The 17,747-nt window shown below is 39.3% G+C and overlaps 1 protein-coding gene across 2 annotated transcripts in view; it reads right to left on the bottom strand.

Annotated features, from left to right (window-relative positions):
• Nucleotides 1-879: 879 nt before the first annotated feature.
• The window catches only part of lamb2 (laminin, beta 2 (laminin S)), a 61,715-nt gene continuing 44,847 nt past the window's right edge, over nt 880-17,747 (bottom strand). The window contains exons 20-36 of one of the 2 annotated variants that reach the window (XM_044350884.1): nt 17,262-17,493; nt 16,031-16,200; nt 14,007-14,042; nt 11,866-12,090; nt 11,525-11,742; nt 11,316-11,412; nt 9,643-9,824; nt 9,317-9,507; nt 8,892-9,076; nt 7,906-8,147; nt 7,211-7,414; nt 6,496-6,640; nt 6,155-6,362; nt 5,792-5,933; nt 4,515-4,691; nt 4,257-4,416; nt 880-2,826 (exon numbers count right to left, since the gene is read on the bottom strand). In XM_044350884.1, the coding sequence (XP_044206819.1) occupies nt 2,690-2,826; nt 4,257-4,416; nt 4,515-4,691; nt 5,792-5,933; nt 6,155-6,362; nt 6,496-6,640; nt 7,211-7,414; nt 7,906-8,147; nt 8,892-9,076; nt 9,317-9,507; nt 9,643-9,824; nt 11,316-11,412; nt 11,525-11,742; nt 11,866-12,090; nt 14,007-14,042; nt 16,031-16,200; nt 17,262-17,493 (2,951 nt within the window). In that variant the 3' untranslated portion in view covers nt 880-2,689. The remainder of the gene's footprint in view (nt 2,827-4,256; nt 4,417-4,514; nt 4,692-5,791; nt 5,934-6,154; nt 6,363-6,495; nt 6,641-7,210; nt 7,415-7,905; nt 8,148-8,891; nt 9,077-9,316; nt 9,508-9,642; nt 9,825-11,315; nt 11,413-11,524; nt 11,743-11,865; nt 12,091-14,006; nt 14,043-16,030; nt 16,201-17,261; nt 17,494-17,747) is intronic. The other variant, XM_044350885.1, reaches the window with a different exon arrangement.

Below are 17,747 nucleotides of genomic sequence, written 5' to 3'. Positions count from 1 at the left end.
ATGTTTTCATGAAAGTCTCAAACATTTCTCTGTCTATCAATTCATATTTATATTTTTTTATCAGAAGCACCATATTGCAAATATTGTTTACTTTTTTATGTAACTGCTCATTTATTTTTGAACTTCATCCCTGGCCTCATTTGTGTTTCCTTGCTCTCATTTACCTCAGCTTTTCATTGGGTGTAAAATTTAATTAATGAAGGAGGTGACTATTGATTTCAAGTACACGGAGAAGGATTATCATAATTAATTTGCAGCAAAAAAAAAAAAAAATCACTGGGCTGTGATTTGGGCTTTTTAAATGCTCCTCTTCAGAAAAGGCAGTTGGCAGAAATGATAACTTGTTAAATTGGATCAACATACTGAATTCTCAAACATTAAACGCTAAGTAACCAAAGAACAGTACTTTATAGATAAAAACTACGGTATACAGCTAAAGCAGCTACTAAAAGTAAAACATCTCTCTTAATGTAGCTCCTTCACTTTGGTTTCCTCTTTTTTCCTCTGCCAATTCTGTCTTTGGTTTGTGGTTGGCCCTGCTCTGTCCTGTCATTCTGCTGTTAATGCTGTTATTCACAATGATCAGTAATTGCTAAAACATTTGGATAACAGACAGCTGTAACACCTGCAAAGATGCAGACTTTGTCAAAGGGCACATCAAGGACTCAACAGCACCCTTATAGAACACAAAAATAGAAATGAGACATCTTACATCGTTGCAGACCCTAAATGAATGCATGCACAATCAGGCCACAAGACTGCAAGATCAGAAAATGGTATGCATCAATCATGGAGGCTTCTTAAATGGATCATACTGCATATACAGTATAAAATTTTATTCTAGATAATATGCTCAAAGAAGCTACTTCAACAAAGATGTTAAGTTATCAAACCTTTATTCACAAAACTGTACACTGTAAAACTTTACACAAACTTCTTTTGGTATTTTTGCTTTGGCAATTATCAAAACCATGTGGCAGCCAGCTGATAGGGGGCAGTTTGTTGGTTTATTATGTTTCCTAAAACACAAATTGTCATGCAAACAGTACATGAGTAAATTTCAAACATACTGGCATATTATAAGGCACAATTACACACCATATTGTGCATACTGTAGAACACTATACTGTATGTCACTTCTGCAGATCTTATATTTATGTCACAGTATATTTGATAAACATTCACAATCTATCCAAAGGTTAAAAAGAATCTACCAGCACCTCTAAAGCTCATCAATTAACATGTTAAATCTTGTTTGTCCATTTTGAACATAAACTGAAATGTAAAAATGCCAAGTTGTGGTTTTACAGGGGGTTGTCCTGTCTCTCCGCTGGTTGCCTGGCAACCTCCAAGGGCCAAGAAGACTCCAATAAGTCAGAGATATAACCTTTTAACTAGTGACATTTAGAGGTGCTGGCAGATTTTGTAACCCTTGGACAGAGCCAGGCTAGATGTTTCTCCTTTCTTCCAGTCTTTATGCTAAGCTAAGCTAACTTTCTCCTAGCTCCAGCTTCATATTGAATGGACAAATTGGATAGTGATATCAATCTTCTCATCTAAATCTTAGCGAGATAAGCGAATAAGCCTATTTTCTAAATCAAACAGGTTTATCCCCTTTACAGACCACTTTAGAACATGTTAGACCATGGTCTTTGTTTTCATCAGTTCCATACCAATCCATCTGACAGCATAGCATAGCATATACTGCTAGCTTACACCGCTCTATACATTATTCCTGTGTATTAATGATGTATAGCCACCCTCCTAATCCAGGCAGAGGTGCTTTGTAGGCAGGTTTGTATTTACTGGCTTCGCAGAGACAAATAACTCATTTTATTTTCACATGAAAATATAATTTATTTCTCTGTTATAATGTAAAGGCAGACATAATAAAAAAAAAATTAAAAACTGAGAAGAGAAATCCTCTTATTCCTAGCACCACAATGTGTAGGATTTGTTTTCTGAAAATCCTAAATTTAAAATCCATATGAATACCTTAACCCTGTTCATCTCTTCACTCTTACTGAAAAGCCTTGAAACAATACAGAGACTAGACCTGATCATTTTAACTTTTCACGTCCTCATGCATTCAAATGTTGCCTTGTTTCCTGATGCAAGAAGACACTGTCCACTGCAGTTTAAATGGGGTCCTTGTGATGAGCACAGCTCAGCATATGCTTCCAGTAGTAACAGAAAGTTAATAGAAAAATGCAAGGAAAATAGTATTGACCTGCTGATTATGCAACAGAGTCCCTCTATATAAAGTAAACAATAAATTGTTAAACTATCAATAGTTGGCACCGCATTATTTCCACCCACATCTGTGTATTATTGTCTGTTCTAAAATATAATTTTCATTAATTTCTTTATATTCAAGACACAAATTTAGAAAGATATATTTCCAGATTCGTTTATAAATTTTAAAACAAATACAATGTGCACAATTTAACATAAAATATGTGATATCAGACAACCTTTACATGTTCAGTCCTGGATTATGTTTTTATATCTCAACCATCTTAAATACATACATGAAAGAAGGTGTGCACATCCTACAAAATATGCAAAATAATTTGAAATAACCACTCCAATCCTCTTCTTTAATTAGTCTATTGTCAGGTTACTGTATGTGGAAGAAACGGCAGAACAACAATGATGGACCTGTTTCAATATGACATGGTGTAGTGAGTTACTGACATGTGTTGTAGATCTGGATTTGTTTGTTGATGTCATTGAGAATGGCTTTCATCTTGTCCTCCAAGCCGTCCAGCTGACGAGCTTTCCCCTCCAACCTCTTCTGGTTCTCCTCATAGTTTTTCTCCAGCTCTATGGGAACCAGAAAATTTCAGGAATGGTTACATAACCAGGCATGTAAGTAAGTAATTTTTGAGTCATACCATTTGATCTGGACACTGCTTTTGATACATTTGATTAGTAAATTGTTTTAAATAGACTGAGGGAACACGCTGGCCTGTCTAGAACCATTTTTAATTGGTTTGACTCCTATCTCTCAGGCAAAGAGCACTTTGTCATTTCTGAAAACACTAAAATAAATAATGGGGTTCCTCAAGGACCAATTTTAGGGCTACTACTTCTTAAACTATATATGTTACTCCTTGGTGATGTCTTAAAGGGATGCTATCTTTTCATAGGGATGCGGATGACACAGCTTTATGTAGCTCTGTCTCCTGATGACACAGGACTCATTGATGCTCTTTTTTAGATGTATTTTAGATATGTAGTGCTTAGATGTCATGTCACATAACATTTTACAGCTCAGTTAGGATAAAATTCAAATATTAGTTACAGGGTCTAAGAGAGAAACTGGTCACAATTTATATTCTCTGCGACTTACTTTGACCCAACAGGCAAAAAACCTCAATGTCATCTCTGACTCAGAATTAAACTTATGGGGTAAGTCACAAAATTAGTTTTTTTATGGTCTAAATAATAAAGCTTAAGTGCAGCCATTTCTCTAAGTGACACAAAGAGACTAATGCACGCCTTTATATCTAGCTGGCGAAACTACTGTAATGTTCTCCCATCTGGTCTGATTTTAAAATTCTTTTACTTGTTTTTAAGCACTTCGTGGTCTTGCACCAGCCTTTTTGTCTAACACGTTTACAACGTATAAGGCAGGACAGGCCCTCAGGTCCTTTGGCATGAGTCTTTTAATTGTTCCAAAGGGCAGGAGCAGCTTTTAGTTTTTATGCAATAGGCTGTTGGAGTAGCTTTTGTTTAGAATGTTTTATGACTACTATGTAATTTAGATGAGTTAACATGCTCAACCCCAGTATGTATGCAATGTAATGCACTGCATGAATAAACAAGTGGAGTGTTGTCCTGCTTCTGATTTCTCATTATTTTATTTAATCATTAATCTTATTGTATTCTAGTTTTTAAATGTTTTTCTGCCATTTATTCATTTTATTTTGTATTGTCTTATTATTTAAGTTGTTTTATTTCTATTTTTCATGTGGATTAGTCTCAAATTGCTTGTCAATCACCTGTAAAGTGTTTTGAAATGCATTAACTGCATGAAAGGTTCCATAAAAATAAAGTTTGAGTCTAGACATGAAATTATAGCTTGGGGATTCAATTAGCAGCTGATCTTCTTTCACTATCACTTTCACTATCCGTGTTGCAACAATTGTTTCTTAATTAAAAACCCATAGTTTTCTTCGTCCAAACACATAAACCATTTCTATCATTTCATCAACACATACATGTGTAAACATATAGATATGAATAAGCACCTGCTAGTTTCTGCAGCTTGTTCTGGGCATCTCTTAGCAGTTCCTTTGCTTCATCTCTGAGGCTCTCAGCCCTCTTCTTGGCGTCCTGTACAGCCTTGGCCTTGGTGTCAACCCGCTGTTGCACCTCATGGTATTTATCAGTCAGTTGGCCGTCTAGAATCTGAGAATAAAGACAGGAGAAAGTTTTTTTTTTACAATAGTTGAGTATGCTTTGATGAGGCAAACTACGCACACTCATTCAGAGACACACAGACACACCTGCTTGGCCTCGTTTGCCTTGTCTCGTGCCATGGTGGCTGTCTCTTCGGCTCGGGCTGCTGCCATGCTGTTGTTGGCACGCTTGGTCTTCAGGGCACTGATCTCTCTTCCCAGTGTGCCCAGACGGTCCATGGCATCATTCAGGTCCTTCTCACTGTTTGATGTCTCTGACTCAATCTAAGTAAGGCATGCACAAGCAAGTTAATTCTAATCCTTCATCTCACAAGGTTTGCTTGTGTTTGATTAGCTGTGTTAGATAAGCATTATGTTGTCATTATTCAGGATGTGATCCTCAAAATGTTGCCCTGGATGTTCATGTAATAACCTACTTGTATGTATGTGTTTTGAATGCACATTGAACATTTTGAACAATATTTTAGAGGAATCAACACAGTTCCAGCACTAGCCTGTCTATGCTTTGTTACAATATGTTGCTGTATAATAATTACATGAACCCTTCAAACCTCATCAACAAATTTTTTGGCCACTTGGGATCAGTGGAGGCTGTAAACACAACTTTGACATATCATCACATAAAACTGGTACTGCCAATATTTTCATGAACAGTTGCTTATTTATGCATTAAGAGCAACATTACCATTAATCTGGAGTTATGTTTCTGGCCATATGGGGAATGTAAGTCCAATATTTACTCTGAGCTCTGTTTTTGGTCTTTACCAACTCTTTGACAGAAATATCTGTCTCTTTAGCTGCTAAATGCTCAACTATGTTTACCAGCTAATTGCTAACTTCATCAGTTTACTGTTTGGTGCTGGGCAGATAGTGTACAGTGGGTTTATCAGAACTTTTCACTGAACTCCCTGCTGTGTCTGAAAACGTCGCTGGTGAGAGCAGCAAGAGTGAACCAAAACTGTTACAGCAGTAACAGTCTGTAGAGATGTAGAGTTGGGCAATAATTCTCAATCTCATCACTACAAGCATCCTCTTTAAGATATGCATTATTTTATCCATTGTTAATATAGAAATACTGCTTATAGCAGCTTTAAAGTCACATTTTCACAATAGATAATGACCTAGACATCCATCACATACATCTAGTGACTGTGTAATGTATATCACCACATAAAACATTGATTATTCAGGGGGTTTTTTTTTTGGCTGGAGAATAAAATTATTTGAATTCAAGTCTGAGCACCCAGCCAATCACCGTTTGACATTGTGTGGCAGTAAAAATCATATCATCATTATTATTTTATTACTCAGTTAACCTCTATTTTGGCCCGCAGCTTATGTTTGTTTGTTTCTTTTTTGGTTACCTGTGCCAGTCGGTCCTCAGTCTCCCTTATGTCAGCTCTGGCCTTTGCTATGGCCTTCTCTGCTGATGTCTGAGCTGTCTTAGCATCAACCAAGGCCTGTTTCACTGTCTCTGCTGTGGTCTTCACCCCCTCAGCACGATGCCTTAACAACAGCATAGCGTTATTGATAGCACGGTTTTTTAGAGAGGATAAATAAACATGGAATGCTCTTTGTGCAAATAATTCACTACACACTGTCAAGAGTAGATTTTAGGGAGAGGGATGCAGGTTCCATTATCTCATCTCTGTATCCCTGCCCTGTTGAATTTGTGCCATTTACAACTGCCAATGCATTTGCTTTATGCCTGAATCTATTCTGACTACCTTGCCCTCTTGGCATCCAGCAGCAGCTGTTCTGCCTTGCGGACATCATCCTGTGTCTTTGCCAGAATGGCATCCACATTTGAAAGGCTGCGAACCCGTTCCTTGATTTCGTCAGCAAGATGTCTGATCTGGAGGGGTGAAGCAGGGATGGAGAGCTCCAACACACGGTTCGCCACTGCCTCAATACTGTCGGGGTCTGCACCCTCCTCTGATAGAAAGACATGAGAAGTGTCAGGGTTGACACAGGATTGTTCTCAGTGAACTTGTATAACGGCTGACACTGTGAAGAACACTGTAAATATATCATAATGTAGATGAGATGAACAGACTGTCAGACTCACGAGTGAGGAAGTCTCTGATCTGTTTGATGAGGTCTCTCAGGTCATTGTTTGAGCGCTCCACTTGGTTCTTGGTGGCTGTGGCTTTGTCCAGAGCTGCTTGGGCTTTATCCTTGGCCTCCTCTGCCTTGGTCTTAGCCTCTGCCACCTGAGTGAAAGGCAGAAATGTTTACAGAGGAGACAAAAGGCTGACAAAGAGAACTTATTCACCCAAGCTACTGTCTTTACTTAGTCTAGTCCTTACGTGCCCACTTTCACTCAACCTGTTTTGCCTATGTCCACATATGTCCCAGACTGCAGCTGCAGACTAAATTGTCATTTCAAGAGTGTAAAGTCTCCATTCTGAGTGGTTCGGTCTGTGATGTGGTCTGTTTTTCAGGTGAATGACAGTGAACAACGATGGATTTGAATAAGTGTAAACTACTGTGTATACTGGTCATGTATGTAACATTATAACAAATTTCAATTCTGACAAAAATTAAATTAAAAAGCTTCAGCCACAAAGTCTTGGTGCATTCCTTTCTGCTCTAATGAGAAGTGGACAAAAAGCTTTTTTCAGCCTCCCCTACAAGGATTTTATCCCTGTATGACTATTTAATATTGGTGCAAACAGGCAGCTCTAAAAAAATGTAGAAACAAAAAACAAAACATATACAGTATGTGCTACATACTTGAAGTCCAAAAGTACAGTAACTTCAGTTCTCCTGTGTTTCCATACCTTAGTAAAGAGTCCCTCCACCTCTCCCATAGCTTTGCTCAGCTCCTTCTCTGCATGTTTGGCTCTCTCCAGGGCATTGTCAGCAACTGCCACAGCACCGTTACAGTTCAAGCCTCCACAGTGATGGTTCCCCTCATCATCACGGCAACCTGCACCTCCACACGGACTCTCCCCACATGGAGCATCACCTGGAGCGCCACAAATCTGTTGGGAAAGGTTTACATGTACTTTTGTACTAGCATGGAAATTATCATCATTAATGTGTTTTAAGTGTATGTGTATGACTGGGACACTTCACTCCTCTTCACTGCCTTACAAAGCCAAAAGTCAATAACTAGGTATTTGGTCAATACTGAGTTAAGACCAGAGTCAGATTTTTTTTATTGTTTGTTTTGATATGTACTCCTGCTAAAGCTAATGTCACTAGGTTAGCTTAGCAGTAATTGCTATCTCAGCTTTTCATGTGATTAGTTGTGGTTAACCTACTACACACACACACACACACACACCACTTTCCCATTACTTGAATGTGGTGAGACTTACAACCTTTTCATTTGTTATTCAGTTTGCTCGCCAGCCTGAAATTTTTTTTCTCACTTTCAATGCTTCTGTAGTTACTTCTCGCTGCCTTTGTAGGACTGTACACATGGGAGCTATCAAACTTTATCAAAGTTACATGAAGAATGAGATCAAACCTTCTCGTTGATCTTCTTCATGTCCAGGCCCTGTACTCTGGTGTTCAGATCTCCCAACGCACGCTTGTTAGCAGCATTTTTTCGGTTGAAGTCATCTTTCTTGGCAGTGATAAGGCGCTCGGTACGGCGGCGGGTGTCTGCAGATTGGCTGACTGTGCTGGGTCTGGTGGTTGTTGATTCGTTGGCTCGCCGCTCCGCATCAGAAGACTTATTGTAGGAGCTACAGATGCTGTCGTACGCACCTGCAGGAACAGAGTGGAGGAAAAGTACATTTTCACTTAACTCATTTTCAGTTAAATTCATGTGATGTTTGGAATACATTTGGAGATTGTTAAAGTCCCCCTCCACTCAAAAATATGTTTTTCTTCTTGCTCCTACAATTGAATGTTTGAGCTTCACTCTGCAGAATGATGTATGTGAGTGAGTTTGACACTAGAAGGCTGTTTTCACATTGATCTGCTGAAAGTGAGAAGGTTATCTGTGCTCATTAAAAATCTCATTTAAAGGGTTGGGCCTACAAGCATGATTTGTGACATCAAAACTAGTTTGGAAGCCAATCCTAGTCCAATATTCAACTTATACAAGTGTTATGTGGAAACCTGAAACCTCAAGTGCACATACACTTTACAGTGACTTTACAGTGAAGTCGGAGACACCTTGTGTCCAGCAGTTAAACTTCTCAGATGAAATATATTTGCATATTTATAGATTCTGGAATTTTTTGAAAAACCATATCAGACACACATTATTGTTCCAAATAGAGTATTTTTATACGTCTTAATACATGTCTGGCGTGGATCTTTAAAGACTATGGATTTTTGACTCAAGGAAAGAGGATTAGGAATAATGATGTTATGTGTGAAGTTTAAATGGAAAGAACCTAGAGTATGGACAGTTACAATAATTGAAAACTGGCAGCAGCAGAAATAAGCAAGGGGGTGAAAGATTAAATAATGTAGATGATTAGAGACAACAGTCTGTCTCACCTAGGAAGTTGGAGTTTTTTAGGATATCCAGCTGCCGATGTAGCTGCTCTGAAGTGAGGTTCAGTTCTTTAGCCTCTCTCTCCAGAGCACTGAGCTCCTTGCTTGCCTCAGAGTTGCTGTCCTGGACGATGGTTAGGTCTCCTTCAAGGCGGTTCAGGGTGTCAGTGGTCTCACCGATCTGCGCTCTATGGGACAAGACATTTGTTGGGGGGGGATGCAAATTGTAATTCTGAATAAAAATGTACTTTCATGGATAAATTGAATAAATCTGCTCTTGGGATGAAGATTGCCAATGTGGTGAGATTTTCCTCAAGTGCCATTAACTTGATACTACTGAAATAGTAAGACTGTGTGACAGAAAAAATGACTAGAGATTAATATTTTTATACAAAAAAATGTTAAAAAGCAGATGGATGTAATAGTACCTAAGATCTTCAATAAGCTCCATCAGTGTAGAGACAGCTGCAGAAGTGGCATTGCGTGCCTTGACGATATCCTGAGCTTGTGCCAGTTTCTTCTCCAGGTCCCTGAAGGCCTTCTCATAGGCCCCAGTAAGCCCAGTGGTCTGAATCTCATGGGCACGCTCTGCCAGAGCCTTGGTGCGCACTGCAAGGTCCTGGTGATGAGATTAATAAAATGTATTGTGAACAGAAAGCTAATGGTTGCCTATTCACCATTCAGAATATTGAATATTTCACATTTGGTTTCTGTTGACTGAGGATCAGACCTCTTACTTTGCATGAAACTGTACCTGCACTATGCGATCCCAGTCCCCAAAGCACTGGTGACAGGGCTGGCAGTTGGGGAACTGGCCAGAGAAGCCTCTGGCACACTGGTCACAGCGGACACCTGACACCCCCTGCTGGCAAACACAGTGGCCAGTCACCAAGTTGCACTGAGAGGTCTCAATGCCACGCCAGTCACAGTCACAAGCTGGGAGGAGAGAAGAGGAAAGGGCGGGACTGCAATGACTATGGTACAACAGGACCTATTTTTTATGCATTTTTTGCATTACACAAGCCTAAATTCTACATATATATATATATATGATACATTATACATACTGAATGCAATTAATAATTTCTCATGTTTCTTTATTTTCAAATATTCTGGGTTACTCTGAAAAAGGCTATGTCCAAAACATCCATATTTGATGCTATTAACAGACTGCGAGAGGCACATAAATGGAAGAAGAACAAAACAGCATTGAAAGTTTCACTGGGTGTTTTTCCAGTGTGGAATATCTCCTATTCCCCCTGAAAGTAGACATAAATATATCATATAATTACTAGGGCCAGCACTGGACTACAGGGTTTGCCATGGGGTTTCAGCTGTATTTCCAGTGCTTATCTTTTATTCATTTATTTATTTTTTGTTAGAGTTTGATTCCAACATCTCTGGCTATAACACCACATACACTCACTGAGCACTTTATTAGGACCACCTGTGCAATCTAATGCAATTACAAACAAACAGCAGCTCAAACACAACAGCGCAGTCATAAATTCTGCTTTTATGAAGCTTATACATTTTCAGTTTTTGTTGACGTTCCTAACATTTTGCCTCCCTCATATTTGTTAATGGCATGGACAAAATATTAGGAACACTTTTCAGTATAATGCATTCTAGTACGTATGTAGAATTTATGGTAGAGCTGTTGTATTGCATCAGATTGCACAGATGTTCCTGATAAAGTGCTCAGTGAGTGTAAATCCCACCAGCTCTGCTCCACTGGAGCAATTGAAAGGACTATGTTGCTAGCTAGCTAAACACACTGAGCACCGGGCTTTTCAAGTAGCTACCTAACTTTCTTCATAAAACTACACTAGCCAGTGCACATAATGTTAATCATCTATGTACTGTGTATTACTGTTGTAGCATAAAAGGTCTTGTAACTCTAGCGAAAGCATTTTAAAGTGACAAGCCAACTTTCTTTGAAGTTTTTAGTTTAGTTTGACATTATGAGAAAATATATGATATGAAACAATATGATTACACACATTTACAAAATGTCAAGGATGATGCAGTGAAGTCTGAGACTTATTTCCAGTCTGGTCTTTGATGAGAGGGACATGTGTGTAATAGTGTCTGTATAACTCTAATTAGCTGTTAGTTGTGCATTAGTAACCACAAACCAATTGCCAAACATTGAACATATGCTGCTTTTCCAGTTGGTAAATCAGCCCTGATGTTAGCTATAGATGTTAACACTATTTTTGGTCTTTCTCAAATGTCATTAGATGCTCCATGTGTTCATTCATCGTTTTTCTTTACGTCTATATTATATTATTTGCACTGTTCTGAGATGCAGTGAGCAGCTAGAGCACTCTGTTTTTGCATCAAGTACTTTAGTCTCTACATCATGTTCATGACAGCTACAACACCGTTTCCTAAGAGCTTGCATTATGTCTTTATGTTTCTAACCTCTGCACTGTGTCCTGGGGTCTCCCCAGTAGTTCTCCTGACAGTCTGTGCAGGTCTTCCCTCCGAAGCCGTCACGACACTGACACTGACCTGTAAACTGTATGACAGAAAGTTGAAAAATAGAAGTATGCCACATCAATTATTGTCAATGAGTATGAAAACATATTCACACTTTGAAAACAATGACTTCAGGTCCAAGTGTCCCCTACCTCATTACATGAGGAGGTGATAGAGTTGTTGGGGTCACAGGCGCAGGGTTCACAACCCTTCCCACTGGCCAGGTTCCAGTGGTTGGGAGTGCAATGGTCACATGTCAGACCTATGACGTTTGGTAGACACTGGCACTGGCCTGTGGCACGCTGGCACACACATTCCTCACGGTCCATACACTGGCTGCGTTCAGTGCCCAGGAAGTTACATACACATTCTGACAGGCAAATAGGCAAAAAAGTGCGTCATTATCATGGTATTCAAATCCTGTGCATGGTTGGATCTGTAAGAACAACATTAGCATGGAATGAAATGTTTTTTTGATGAACAAGTTTCTCACTCCTGCAGTTGCGTCGGGATGCATCCCCGAAATAGCCACTCTTGCAGATGCCACAGTTGGGGCCTTCAGTGTTGTAGAGGCATTTCCTGCACTCTCCGTTCTGTCTGTCACAAGCATCCATGTCTGACATGTCTATGTTGTTGTTGCACTGGCACGGCTGGCAGCGCCCTCCTGGCTGAGAGGGGTTGCCATAGTAACCCGGGGCACATTTCTCACATCGGGCACCTGAATTAGGAGAAACAACACATAGGACTGAGAACAAGTTACAATGAGATGCACAACTACTAATATTTCTGCCATGAGTGTGGATGAAGTGCTCTACAGGATATCCAAAGCTGTTTTTAGGGCATTTGAAGCAGGAAACTTGTAGCATAACAGGAGCAGCATCAACATCTAATCTCTGTTTTAAAAAGTAATGAGGACCCTATTCATGTATTGACAGTCACTGGAGTCCTAGACTGGGGCTAAATGGTTTTCAGTGGACATGTCCATTGAAATAAACATGTTAAGCACTTGGCTTAGTAGCATGTTACTAGAATCAGTTTTGTTAATCATCACTCAGTGGGGTTTGATTGTCCAGTTCTCATTAGTTAAGTGTCATCACACCCTCAGTGGATTATACAGAACATATTATACTTTTTGATAATATAAATGACCTGTGATTCCCAACCTTTTTTGTCTTACGTACCCCCACAACATTGTCAGATGAGATCAGATACCCCTTCATTAACACCACCTGTAGCACTCTAAATGTGTTCTGTTGGATGGATTTTAAACCAGCTGTTACTTAACACTTTTAATTATATAAAAACTAGTGCAGTGCCCATTCAAAACATGCCTTTTCAGAACGGGTCGATTGCTTGGCCTCTGGAATTGCTGCTTCAGCGCACAGAAAAATTAATTGAGTTGATGTGAGTTGTGAATGAGTATATATACCAACAACATGAAACTATTAAATAGAAATTTAATAATTCTCAATAATTTATCTGTTATAATGAGCTCACATTTGACACTGCACTTCCTTGGGTCCCCAGCAATACACCCGCCAAGTGTGAAGTAGCAAAGAACAGACAGACAGACAGAGACTCCCTCCTTTATAGTTCTTTCTCATTAGTTATAGTTCATACACCCCTTCTGTTGTTTTTAAATTAGCAGAGTTCCACAATCTCTCCACGCTGCAGAAGAGTACCATACAGCTACAATAATAGTCAGGCAGACTACTCGAGCCTTTAGCCAGTGAGCCATTCGTTTGGTTTTTTTTCCCTCTAATTGGCTGTCCTTTTATTTTCAACTCAAAAGAAGAAATACCTGGCATATTTGTGTCCAGCAGGAAGGAGCACAGAAGGAAATTAGAGAAAGAAGGAATAGAGCTGTGCTGGTAGAGTAAAAGCTCAAGTACAGGAAGGATTAGATGAGAGAAACAGAAAAAAAGAGAAAGTTAGATAGAGGACAGGAATGAAAGAGAGAGGGGGCAAAGTAGAAGTAAAAAGTAGGAGTAGCAGTGAATAAAAGAAGGGAAATTTGGGAAAGTAAATGTAGTCAGCTACAGTCCACTACCTCTGTGTTCCTGTACTTCCTTGTTTACTTTTGAAAGTGGGTGCCCTGTTGCTTAAATCAACAGACTAACAGGTCTAACAGGTTATAAAATACAGTGTTTCATCTGAAAGCAAGGCTGGTGAAAAAGTGACATTAGTGTACTTATTATGGCTGTATGGAATCTTTCTCCCTGGGAAATGACTGCCCAACCACCTCCCAACATCATTCATTCAGACGGGCAGTTAAACCTACTCTAAGCAGAGGAGACTAAAGCTGACCCAGACTCAGAATCAACCAACACCTGCGTACAAACCTTTCTCACCCTTCTTACTTTGAAGGCACAACTGATTTGAGCAAGTGTGGGATAGAAACCATACTTTTTGACACAATCACTCAACAAACTGTTACATTGAGCCTCAGAAAGTTTTGTGGTCGGCCGATTTTAGGGAAAATTATTAGGTAATTTTGTACAAAACACAGGAAACCATTTCAATGGATTTGACATTATTTTTTGAGCCAGGTCTCAAGAGTCAGCAAGAGTGAAGGGTAGGGTTGGTGGAAAATGGAAAAGGAGGAGAAGGATGGGGTCAACCATCATTACTCACACTTAAAAACGGTCGCCCCCGAGCGTTTAACAATCCCTGTGCAAGTAATACAGGGGAGGGAGGAAATGACACAGGTTACCATTCACCAGAGCCCATTGAGAAACAGTACTCTTACCTCATTTTGGTAATAACCATTGTCTTGTCATGCAAGGTAGAAGATTGGAGTTTTATTATACTTTTAGAGTTGCTCTGGAGTTGAAAATACTGTCTGTGATTGACTCAACAGGTAAACTGGAGGAGCCACATTTTTTCAGAGCACAACTTGTTCAAACATTTTGTTCATGAAAAAGTATTCAAAAACAAGACATGTGATATGTCCCAAATCCATACTACATACTAACAGTATATAGTATATACCATATACTAATCTAATATCTTTAGAGTATAAAAAATTATAATAAACTAAAAAAATAAAAATAAAATAAAAAACAGAAATCAACGCACGTAACTGTTTTATACTAACAGAAAATGATACATGTGCCATTGACATCAATCAACAGTGACTTCCAAATGTACGAGACCGCAAAATGATTTTCTTAAATTTTAATAGTTATGTTTTGGTGTCTGAGATGTTCAAGGAACTGTTTCACCACTATTCACAATTTCTATATTTTCCAGCTGTGAGCAGCTCCTTTAATTCTTCTATGCATTGCACTTAGAGAGACACACTCAAAAATCTGTGGGGTTTTTTATAGTATGCATTCTGACTGTTTTAAGTATACTTTATTTTTTCGCTTTAACAGTGTGAACACACTACATATGGTCAAAACATGCTTAGAAATAGTATGAAGTATGGAATTGGGACACAGTCTACAGACATGTTAGTGGCTCTGTGAGGCTGTGTTTAGGCACAGCTGTGCTTTGAACTAAATGCTGACATGTTCACAGTAACAATGCTAATATGTTGATGTTAAGCAGGTATAATGTTTACCGTGTTCATCATCTTAGTTTAGCACATTAACACTAATTAGCACTAACGGCAAAGTATAGATTGCTGGAACTGTCATTAGTTTTGCAGGTGTTTGGTTGTAAACACACATCTTGGCAAATGATATTTTTCGACTTGATGATTGCACTTGATGAAAAATTATTACAATTAACCCTGAGAACGTTAATGTAATGAATTTTATGACAATCGATCCAATAATTGCTGAGACATGGTGACAAAGAGTGCTAGGGAATGTTAGGGGATCACCAAATGCCAAAATTTCATCAATAATTGTTGAGATATTTTAGTCTGGACCAAAGTGGTTGACCAACCAACTGACATTACCATCTATCACTAGTGCCACGCAGCTAGCATGGCTAAAAAATAATGGCTGGATTTCTATTAGGTTTGTTGGGAATGTTTATGAGTCTGAAGAGGATGAAGCCTCATAATTTTGGTTGTTGGCTAAAGGTAGAGTCACAGTTCTTTTTGCATATTTGTAGGTTCATCTCAGCCACTGAGGTTCTATGTACTGTTAGATCAGCTTTTCCCTTGACAAAACTCTAGTCTCCTAAAAACAAGTCTTTATCAATGTACATATTCACAAAATGCTCTATTCTGCTTCTTTTCATTCATTAAGCTCAAGAAGATCCACTGTGGTGAATGTGCCCTCTGGCTTGATAAAACACATTTAAGAAAAAATGACTCTTTATATATTTGGATCAAATGAGGTTTTGTAGCAATGTTTTATGACTGAAACAATGTGTATGATGAAGATGCAGCACTATGATGCAGTATAATGCACTTGTTCAGGTGTGCAGCAAGTTCAACAAGTTAAATAGATGTTCAAAATGTCATAGGTTCTGTAGAAAATTCATGAATCGTGAATCATGAAGAATTAATTTCTACAGGAAATTCATTGTAACTGCAAAGATATATCTGAGCACACCTGTGACTTGATCAGATATCACTTACAGAGGATGAAGAGGAGGAGGGGAAAAAGAAAGCAAGAAAGCGGAAGGCAAGGATTGGTGGGGCAGGAAGGACAGAGGAAGAAATACAGCGACAGAGCATCATGTAATGGTCATAAGCTTACCTGTGTAACCCTGGTTACAGTTGCAGATAATTTGTCTGTTACGGTTGTCTTGGTAACAAGACGCTGCAAAGTGGCGTCCACTGTTGGGCCCGTCTGGACAGGGGCATGGACGACACTGACCACCGGACGCTGTACCCAAAACTGGGTTACCATAGTAACCATTGGCACACCTACAGAAATGACAAAGGAGTTCACACAGTTAAAAGTGACACTACACAGCTTGAATGACCAAGAAGCAAGGAGAACATCATAAGTCACAAAATTAGTCTCTGTTGATTAACATGTTCAAAAGATACTATTTAAAATTTGAATTTAATAATACAGAGGTGTTATTTTGTGTCTCGTATCTTTGAACTGTAACTCACCAATGTGATTGCAAACTTCAGCTAAGTAAAGACTACAAGACCTTCAAAATCTCAGATTTATTTTGCTGCTCAAACCACAGGACATTTTCTGTTCCAGACTGTCATCATGTTGGCATAGTGCACACACAAGTGATCTCAGATAAGGTGGGCTGAAAATTATTCTGCTAAGAGAGGTCCACAACTAGAGTAAATTACATGTCAAAATCGTGATTAAACAAAAAATTGAACCAGAATCAACTTTTAGAGAAACGCAACCTGTAACGCTGTACCACCCTGCCATATGACAAAAACATTACTAGGAAGAGGGGAGGACATTTCTCTTTGTTTGATAACGTTAAAAGTAAAGTTAGGCTTTATGACATTGCTTCAGATTCCAGTATTAACTGTCCTCAGTCTGACTATAAAGGCAAGCAGAGTTTGAAATTGACCTTGATCACTACAGGCTGCAACTGCACTCTTTTGATATTTGGTTACTGCATTTACCTCAGTATCCAAGTAAGACATCTGCTGTATAAACACCTTCTCCAGCCTCTACCTGCTGCACTCTGCTGCTGGTCTCTGTCTCTCACAACTCATTCTGGTGGCTCGTGCACATTTTAAGCTTTGATGCATCTTATTACAGTACAGTGTGTCACTCCTTGTCATTTTCATTCCCCATGAAGCTTGCTGAATGACTCCTGTTTCATTAATGGTATAATTAATGGCTGTGCACTACTGTGCGTATTGTAATTTGGCTGGTGCCAGCAACACAACAAACGTTTTATCCTACAAAGCCTTTAAATCTCTGTCTTCATCCTCATGTCAATATATGATATTTTATCAACTCAGTCCCATGCAGCTTGGTAACCTTCACACTGAGACATCACCTGTCACACTTGTCTCCTCCAGTGTTGTCCCTGCAGTTGGTGCAAGCTCCGTTCCTCTGGTCACACTCGTCAGCATGTCCGTTACACTGGCAGGGTCGGCAGCTGGGGAAGCCCCAGTGACCTGCCTGGCATCTGTCACAGTGCTGACCAAATGCTCCTGGGCGGCACTGACAATGACCGGTGAACTTATCACAAAGCCGAGTCACAGAACCTTCCAGGCTGCAACCGCAGGCTGGACAGAAGGAGGAAAAGTATAAGGAAGGGAGTAGGAAGAGAAGAGGAGAACGAATCAAACACAGAAATTCAAAATAGGCATAGGGGATAAATAGTTTAAAGGGCTTTGGATTTTCAGAGACAGTAGAGGGCGCTAGCAGCATAGCATAGAACTAATCAGTGGCACATAAGTTGGAAAAGGACAACCAGGTTAGGAGTGTAAACAGATGGAAAATGTTGTTATGTTCCATAATATCCTCCTTAAACAGGTCT

This window comes from Thunnus albacares, chromosome 5 (genome assembly GCF_914725855.1).
Source record: "Thunnus albacares chromosome 5, fThuAlb1.1, whole genome shotgun sequence".
Classification (NCBI taxonomy): Eukaryota; Metazoa; Chordata; class Actinopteri; order Scombriformes; family Scombridae; genus Thunnus; species Thunnus albacares.
Note: the sequence above shows the minus strand (reverse complement) of the source record. Positions and strands in the feature narration are given on the sequence as shown.